At 48.3% G+C, this 9,652-nt stretch overlaps 1 protein-coding gene across 7 annotated transcripts in view; it reads right to left on the minus strand.

Annotated features, from left to right (window-relative positions):
* rapgef1b (Rap guanine nucleotide exchange factor (GEF) 1b) overlaps positions 1-7,389 on the minus strand; it is a 34,816-nt gene extending 27,427 nt beyond the window's left edge. For 2 of the 7 annotated variants that reach the window (XM_081704626.1, XM_081704619.1), the window contains exon 1: positions 2,810-5,549. In XM_081704626.1, the coding sequence (XP_081560752.1) occupies positions 2,810-2,891 (82 nt within the window). In that variant the 5' untranslated portion in view covers positions 2,892-5,549. Of the gene's footprint in view, positions 1-2,809; positions 5,552-5,615; positions 6,715-7,096 lie in introns of those variants that run through there. The other 5 variants (XM_081704623.1, XM_081704621.1, XM_081704620.1 and 2 more) reach the window with 5 other exon arrangements.
* Between the last annotated feature and the right edge of the window lie 2,263 nt (positions 7,390-9,652).

Consider the following 9,652-nt stretch of genomic DNA (forward strand, 5'->3'; position numbering starts at 1 on the left):
AATTCCAAGGGTGAATATAAATCAGTCGAGACTGCTGTCTAGGATTTTGGTCCACTGTACTGCTTGGCTTTTGTGGGATTTTGGAGGTGGCAGCAACAGATTATGAGTCCTGGTACGTCTATTCCATGAACTCAATGCTCCTTATTCGGTTCTGCAAAAGTAAAGAGTTTTCCACTCTATTGCACATTTCGAATGGCTACAAAAATGTTTACAGTGTGACAAGCAGCAAAAATAGGTGATATTTTTCTGCTGGCCACTAACATCACAGTTGCAGTAATGTTACGCAGCAGGTGTAAAAACGTTCCGCTGATTAACATCGGCGCACACTACTCACGCCGCGATCCCGTGCCAGCTGTGAAATGCGGTAAGGAACAGTCTCAACTGCGCTATTCAGTGGCCAACAAGAGTGCAAAGGTTTTTATAAATCACGGCGACAGCTTTTCTGCAAGGTCTGAAAACATATTGTAGGCTGGACAGGAAAAGACAATTGCAATGACCACGTCCAACGCAAAACACACTTAACAAGGTGCAAACCAGCTCACTGAGTAAGAAACCTGATAAATAAAGACTCAACGGTTGCTGGAAAGTTGTAAAGTACACGGCACACTCATCTATCCCTTTATTCATCATTTCTGCCTTTCCAGCATTCTCCAGTTGAAGTTAAAATATTTAATGGATTTATTTTAAACTTAATATAAATGTTCAATTACATATCTGTGCTTAATAATGGTAGTGGCACTGAACAACAGTCAGTTTCCATCCAGTTACAACTCGCTTTGGCCAGCCAGCTCAAAGTTGTTTCACAAACTACTTTCTAGTTGAAGTTTCCTGGAAGGAAACACTGATAAAAACAGAAAAATAAGTATGAGAAAACAGAATCTGAGGAAAAAATTAAATGGATTTCACGCACAAACAGAGTTGCGCGAGGCATCGGGAGTTTTGGTGCCATTCCAATACTAAAATGTATCAAACGTTCCGATGGTGTCACATTCGATGCTTTCAGATCATTTTACAATTTTAAAACTTTGGTGTTTAAAACAGAGCATTGGGTGTAACACTTCAAATTATGAATGATCAATTATGAATAGTTATTTTTCTTACTCAGAACCCAACTTCATGCAGTCAGGCCATCATTACATCTGTGCTAGACAGACACACAAATTATGGCAAAGATTCAGTCCAAGGGCAGTCTAAGGAGACGGCTGATGGAAGACCACAGACAAACTGGTTTCTACAGCCAAGAAGCTTAAAACTCCCCAACGTAACTACAGAAGAAGAATGTGTGTTATTTAGTTTATTACACAGTAATATTACTTGCTTTATTTAGCAAGATTCCACTTAAAAGTGAAACATTTGTTTCTTCATTCAGTTGAATAAACATTCCAAAAGAGGGAGTTTATATTTCGGTGGGGTTTTTATGCCAAGGTATTGTTTTAGTATCGGGAACTGATGCTATACACAGCATTGGTATCAAAGTCAAAATTCTGGAATAGTGACAAGCCTAATACACACACACACAAAGGCAAAAACACACACAGAGGGTGGTGGGTTGAACAGTAAGTTAGATTAGCGTTTACTCAGGCAAAACGCCCAATCAGAGCTAAGAGATTATGTGCATGTGCACACATGTGTCTGTATAGGCCAGACACAAGTGAAGATAAAAGATGAAGCATGATTCTCTCTCTCTCTCTCTCACACACACTCTCAACCCAGTACTATTGGTCCTGTACATATTCTGTGTATGCCCATCCCCCGGTCAAACACACACACACACACACACACACACACACACACACACACCCTTCTAGACATGTCTGAACAGGGTTCTATCTACTCTTCGGCTAGAGTTCCACATTCCGTCTCACACACACACAGCCCTGCTCTATTTCTGTTGTTTTGCTTAACACACACACAGACACACACACCCCCGTGTCTCTCTCCCTCTCCAGACCTGCCTTGAGTAAAGCTCAGAGTTCTGAGTCTCTGCTGCTCTAACGCACCCGAATCTGCTTGGCAGCTGCCAGAGTCTTCTGGCCCATCCTTGGGTCGGGGGACGGTTCACACGGCGACCTCCTGCTGAGGTGGATGTTTGTTAAACACGACATCACAGCGGCATTGGGACATGATGGGAGGTACAGAGTGAGCTTAGTCTGTCTGTTTCACACACACACGTCATCCCCCTCACACCCACCAACCTGCACATAGTTCCACACACCAAAAACATCAATCAGTCATTCTTCTCCTTCACACACACCAAAACACAGAACATTCACAGAACATAAACATTCACAATACACCAAACAAAAAACTCCACCAACCTCCACTATAGAAGAGAGTTGCTCTTGCTTCCTATCCCCTATCCCTTAGCCTTGTGGTGCTCTAAGGCTGAGCTGGGTCTGTTTCCAGCCTGACTGTGGTAAGTACCAGCTAGACTACAGCCACACTCTCAATGTCCAGCCACTAAACCTGGCAAAATGCTCACTCTGTACTTGACTCTTGACCTGGGTAAGAGGCGGGGCTAACGAAAACTGCCGATGCTGACCCGGCTGGTTGGCTCCTGAGTTTTTGTTTAGAAAGACTTGAATCTATGTACAAAATACTAAACAACAAAAAAATCTGTCCTGTTTATAACGACCCAGTGTTTAGACTAGAGATCGTTTCCCCAACCCAGTCCTCGGGACTCACCAGCCGGGCCACATTTTTGTTTTTGAAGCCCAGTAAGAACTCTGAACACCCGCTACAGGTGCACTGGGAGCTGTGGACCGAAGCCTAGGTCCCAGAGACGGGACCTGAGACGTGCGGTCTTTACCTGGCCCTGCGAGCTGCCGCTGTGGTCCCCTGGGGTCCCCCTCGCCTGTGCATGGCGATTCTCTCCAGCCCGAGTTCCCCATCGCAGCCTCGGCAATTCTAGCCCCTTCCTGAAGGAGAGGCTCGCTCCCCTGCCCACCAGTTCAGTCCACGGGGAACAGGGGGGCCCGTCCGAGGAGGCGCGGCGTAGTCCTGATGCCGGACGGAAGGGCGAGATCTCGCTCAGTCACGTCTCACTCCTGTGACCAGCGGTGACTCAGATTTCCACCCGAGATGCTCCGGCAACAGCCAGGACGGGAGAGCCGCCGCGGAGAGTTCCGGAATCGGGCGCGCGGGAGCAGTAATTGTGAGACGGCGCGAGGGGGATGGTTCCAGTTACACACACACACACACACAGCTCCAGAAAAATGCAAAAAGTTACGTGCAATACCACTAATCCAGGCAAATGCTCGAGAGGGACGCACCTATGAGAGTACAGGAGCATTACACAGCCCTCAGGTGACAGGGCCCCTCCCACCCGCCATCACAGGACGGCCGATTCCAGACCTGCACACCTATACATCGCGCCTTAATCTGCTAAAAATCCATCCATACATCTATCCATCTGTCTTCTCTCATCCCTTCTTCTTATTGATGGAAAAAACAGTCTGAAAGGTCTGTAAGCGTGCCTATATACACGCTGCCCTCTCCATCTCTCTCTCACACACACACACACACACACACACACACACACACACACACACACAGTGTGTAATTATTGTAGCTCAGTATAGTAAGAACACACTTTTCATTCTGAGAGGGAAAAGTACAGTAGTGGTTTCTGAAAAGCCCAAATTACAGTTTACACATCTAAACCCGGCGTCTTGAGAGAGGGCATCGAACCGCTCGGGAGAGCCTCCCCAACCAATCAGACACCACAGCACCATTCTCTTGGCCAATCACAACATGGCAGGGGCTAAGGCAGCTAAACTGACCAATCAGACACTACCCCACCAACCTTCCAGCCAATCACACCTTGTGGGATAGGTAGTACACAATGCAAACACAGGCACTAGCCCGCCCATCAGCTAGCGCATTTGTGTGTGTGTGATCGCATTCTTAAATATGCTTTCTGCTTGATTACTCAGTAAAACAAATACTGCACATTGACTATTTTAATTTACAACATGCATACTTTATTAGTCCACATGCAAATGTTATAAACCCTGAATTATTTTCAGTTACTGTAAAACAAAAATAGCAGTTTTAAATGGATCTGACAGACACCCACACTGCAATCCCCCAAATCTAGAACATCTATTAACCACGATTCCTGCTTGCTGTGCTCGTGGAGGTTGTAAACGTGACCTGAGGCTCTCGCTGGCTTTATTTCTGCTGCCTCACTGTGCTTCTCCCATGAAGGATGTCGGTTTTTCAAAACTTTTCAAGCAGCCATGACGACGCTACTGGCCGTCTGGCTTAGATTTGCTTTGCTGTAGGTGAGGAGGAGGCGGAGCCAGACCTGATTGGCTGCTGAGGCTCAGGTGTACAGGTGATCAGGTCCCTTTGATCTTGCTTTTAGGCCGTTTAGGGATGAGCATTGTCGGGGTCTGCTGAGGTCATTTTACTGGTGTTATCCAGCTTAATGTGGGGATAAAATTAACTGTTGATTACAGCCTCTAATCGCTGCCTTCCCTCAGCTGTTTGTTAGTACACAACAGCGTGCAATATATTAAAAATACTACAGTACGCCAAAGCATTCAACATAAACATACAGTGGCCTTAACATGTTACAACTGGGCAGCAAAAAACCCCATAAAAACTTACTTACTGTCCATCAGACCACAGACATGCTGTACACTGATCTGACTGTCAGCCGTAGCGCCTTCGCAGGGCAGATGATTAACCAGAAACGTATTCTACTTTAAATCCTTTATGATGTAATTTATTACATCAGCTTAGCAATAGATCAACTTCATGTAAAACGAAAACACCTGCATACTTTATGTAAAAGGGAAAAAAAACCTGTTTTGCTCTAACGGTGATTAGAGGGAAAGGGTTGTCATTATTTCCATGAACAATTTTCGTCTCCCGTCACAGAGAGGAAGTACCATTCTGGCAGTCATAGAGCTTAACCTCACCGTGTGGAGTATTACGCAACCTAGACCACCGAGAGCTCCAAAACATACATACGGCAACACCAAAGATAATGTCAGTACAATGTGTAGCCATACCCAGAAATACTAACAAAGCTATACAAATACTCAGCAACAGAGAGAGGAAAAAGACACACACACAGCCACACACACTCTCAACACTTTGTATGTTCACCCTCATTCTGACTCCATACAAAACACACACAGCCACACACACACACACACACACCTTTCCTTTCCAAGTTCATTTTCTCACTGCAATAGGGAAGTAAAGGGAGGCTCAATCAGCTTCCTGGTTTTGTTTGAGAGTGAGAGAGTGTGTGTGTGTGTGTGAGTGCGTGCGCTTTGTGGGTAACAGGTGATATTTTTCATTGTTTCTGCATGAATGACAGACAGTGACATTATGATGGAACACTGTATCTATGGTAACAGAGAGCAGAGTCATGCAGACAGTGACGTCAGTGCAAACACGGGCAGTGTGTGTACACACACACACACACACACACACACACACACACACACACACACACACACACACACCCTGGCCTGGGTACAGTGACAGAGAGATGTTTCTAGCCAGGAGCCAGTCAATACCATGGACCACTAGAGCATAAACACACACACACACACACACACACACACACACACACACACACAACAGGTGACACTTACTCTCACACTCAGTCTCTGCCTCACACACCCATTCTGTCATATAAACACAATGTGTGCGCTGCTGCAGTCTAGGTTTTCCGAAATAATCCCTGTCCCAGCAAGTCCTGTCTTTCCCCTGCACTGCACGCTCGCCTGCTCGAGCACCCGAGACCGATCCAGACGTACGGCGAAGCCGCCCGCGAGCCCAGTCCGAGCCGCGCAGCTACGACAGTACCACACGTAAAAAAAAACAACCAGCATGTGAAAAAAGGAGTGGAGCCCAGCAAGTGGGCGAAGCTTCGAGAACCGCTTAGTCCCGGATTAAACCCCCTCCCAAATCTGACGGAAACCGTCTCGCTTAGCCACAGTCTCTCCAGTTCCTGTAGGCCGCGTGGCTGATAAAGTTCCCCTCACGACAGCGGAAACCACTTTGTCGTTTCGTGTTTTCCAGACCACCGGGCATCTATGGCAAGAGTCGCCGCGACGCTCCGACATACAGTGGGCACAACAGACAGGCACGCAGAGACGGACAGCGTCCTTGCTCAATGCATCCGCTCTGTTGACACACGTCTGCAGACTAGACGAGCCACGTGCACAGAAGAAACCAGCTCAGTAAGACAGACCAAAATCCTGTTACTAAAAAAAGACAGAATGATCTAGTCACGCCACCACTGGCATAAGAGCCGGCCGTGCAGCGGCAGGCTCCGGGGGCCAAAGGCTCCTCCGTGCAAACAGCACGCCCCAAGTTAATTACAGGCCATGGGTTTATTCGGGGCTCCCAGGCATCCAGCGCCGCGTGAACTGAGCGGGTCCTTCGTGGGTAGGATTTCCTATTTATGGCCCCTCCAAAATCAAAACCGTCTCCGCAACGACGAGATCCACCTTCCAGCCGTCGGAACAGTGTCAGAATAAAAAAAGAATAATACAGGAGTGCCTCGAGCCCCGCTGCCCCCACAGATACGCCTTCCACGCGCACTTCGACCCCAACCCTACAGGTCCTCGCTGCACCCACGCGCGCTCTCCAACTGTCTGGCCGAGATTGACAACAGCAGCGGGTCTGCGCTCGTGGCGTTGCGTTAACGCTTCTCGCCCGTCGGATGCGGAGATTTGGTCGCAGAACGCGCGGCTATCGCACGCGTCCCAAACACGCACGCAGATCGACTCGAACGTTTGGGACGCGGGGGGGGGTTAAACGTCCGCGCGTGGATACGGGCAAGTGCACGGTAATCCCGTGCGGCACGGGCTAAGCTAACGGAGGCGGACGCGGCGGGGCTCGGATATCCCGCACACAGCCCTCTTTGTACCGGGAGGGGGCTGCTAAACGGCGCGCGCCGTTTAACGGGCACGGTCGTCCGGTTGGAAAACCCGACAAGCGCGAAACGCTGCAAACGTGCGAGCACCGTTTGAAACGCCGCGCGGACGAGGCCTAAATCCGTGTCCGTGAGCCGAAGCGCTTCCGTCAGACGATGGAACGGAGCCGTGCAAGGGCGGGCAGGTCTCACCTTGTTTGCTCTCGATTTTCCCCGACATAGTCGCGGGCGGTGGGATCTTCGCGGCGGCGAAGCGTCAGAACCCGAGCCGTTTTCTCGGTCCACCGGACGTGTGCGAGCGAACGCCGACGTGCCGAACCGCTGCTCAGGCTGGCGTGCTGTCCGCGCGGCGCATACTGGCCACCGACGCGGCGAACGCTGCTAACTCGCTCGCGAGGTCCGCGCGATAGCCAGTCCCACTCTCGAGGCGGTGCGAGCACACCGCCGGCGCTGCCAGCAGAGCGCGATGCGGACGCGCGCGCAGGCAGGTAGACAGCGCCCCCCGCAGGCTGGAACCCGACGCGGCGCGTGGGGCACGCTTACCCCCGGGCGCGAGGCCGCACGCACTCGTCTTTGCTGAGCCGCACATGGATTTCCAAGACCGTCCGCGTGGGCATTGCATGCATCCGCGGAAACGCCGACGCACACCTTAGTTGCAGGCTTACGGACACGGTGCTAGTCATGTGCTGCTATAACGTGCCGCTTTGATCGCCTTTTAGCCTGTGTACATAAAGGACGGCCGTTCCGTAAGAGAATCGCACGAGAGTGGAAGAGAGAAAGCGTGTCCCGAGGGACCCGCGGAATCTGTACCTGTCTGAACACGTGAAGCGCGTACACGCCAGAGTTTTCGGGTCAAGGATCGAGTACTGAAGCCTGCTAAGAGAGCGAAAGGGTTCAGAGTCTTCCTGTTTCCTGCACGCAGAGTTGTTTATTTTCAGCTTTTCTTTTACATTAAAAGGACGATTGAGCGAAAATGTACAAACGCAGTTCTCCATGTTGTATAATTAAGCCACTTCATTGTATAAAATTATAGTGGAAATTCAGATACTTTATTGATCTTTGCAGTCTTTATTTACCTTACCAAAGGATGCATGAACTGATTTGTGCGTGTATAGATATATTTTTCAGATTTATAATATCTATCATTAGACAGAATACGCTTGGGCATAAATGTTGCGCCACTCACTATAGTTATTTGCAGTCTGCTGCCATCTAGTGGCTAGAGTCTATAAGCACAAGCCTAATTAAGGAGCGTCTGCACGCTATTTTAAGTGGGGCGGGGCGGGCTACCCATTCATGCCAGTAACAATACTTGCCACTAGATGGCGAGCGCGTTCCGTCGCCACAACAAGCTTTCCTTTCAGAAGATTCCTACATACAGATCAGTTGGTAAGTGTTTCAACAAAAAGTGGCATTAAACAAAAACAAAACGCGAAAATTATGGCTGCCCTTCTCTTGAGCATCACGATTTTTAGAGGCTAGAACATTGTGTTTTTCTGGTCAGCTCACACTGGTTCGGCTCACGCTAAATGCAATACATGTAAATGTGCTGTAATTCCTGTCTGGGTAGCTACTAAATAACTACCGCAGAGTCCAAGAGCAGCTGTGTTCACGTTATTGACTAACGCCAGTGCAGGTGATCACTGTTACTGTAGTGCAGTAAACGTCCTCACTGCCTGGGTCTCCATCCATCCATCCATCCATCCATTCATACATACATCCATGTAGTCAGCTACACATTGTTTAGTGGTCTAAGGCACACTGGGTGCAGTTGTTAGTTCACTACAGTAAACGCCCACACAGTCAGTTTCTACAAGCTAATATAATGTTTGATAATGTTAATGTTTGACGTTGTTGACACGGAATGGCCGACTGATCCTTGTTGCTTTCAATCTTTGACTGTACCGGTGAAACTTACATCATCACATTTTCATTTAACCAGACATGATGAAAATCAGCAGGTAGATAATAACGTCTGCCTGCACCCACTACAGTTACAACAAGATTTGTGTATCTAATTGCAGTCTATTCATGTGTTAAAATGTCCATGTGTTAAAAAGTCTTGATCTTTGTGTTACATTAGGTAGTAAAAGTGGACCGACTCCAGTCTGATCTCCAGTAGTACTGGACTGACTCCAGGTCTGATTTCCATTAGTACTGGACTGACTCCAGTAGAAGTGGACTGACTTCAAGTCTGATCTCCAGTAGTACTGGACTGACTCCAGTCTGATCTCCAGTAGTACTGGACTGACTCCAGGTCTGATCTCCATTAGTACTGGACTGACTCCAGTAGTAGTGGACTGACTTCAAGTCTGATCTCCAGTAGTACTGGACAGACTCCAGTCTGATCTCCAATAGTACCGGACTGAGTCCAAGTCTGATCTCCAGTAGTACTGGACAGACTCCAGCCTGATCTCCAGTAGTACTGGACTGATCTCCAGTACTACTGGACTGACTCCAGTCTGATCTCCAGTAGTACTGGACTGTCTCCAGTCTGGGAAACAGGGAAAACATTAGTCTTTCATTTGACAAACCTGAGTGAACCCAACAGTTTATTTTACTTAATCAACTTAATTTCATGAATTGTATCACTTTCAATTAAAATTAATTTGTGCCGGGCTTTTCCCACTGGGTGTTGTCACAAACTGGCTTCACAGAGCTCACTGGCAACAGTAGTGAAGGAAACCTCCTTCAGATCACGAGCAGGAAACCTTGAGAGCAACTAAGACTCAGAAGTGGATCCCATCC

Source organism: Electrophorus electricus, chromosome 21 (assembly GCF_041902795.1).
Source record: "Electrophorus electricus isolate QZ-2024a chromosome 21, ASM4190279v1, whole genome shotgun sequence".
Taxonomy (NCBI): Eukaryota; Metazoa; Chordata; class Actinopteri; order Gymnotiformes; family Gymnotidae; genus Electrophorus; species Electrophorus electricus.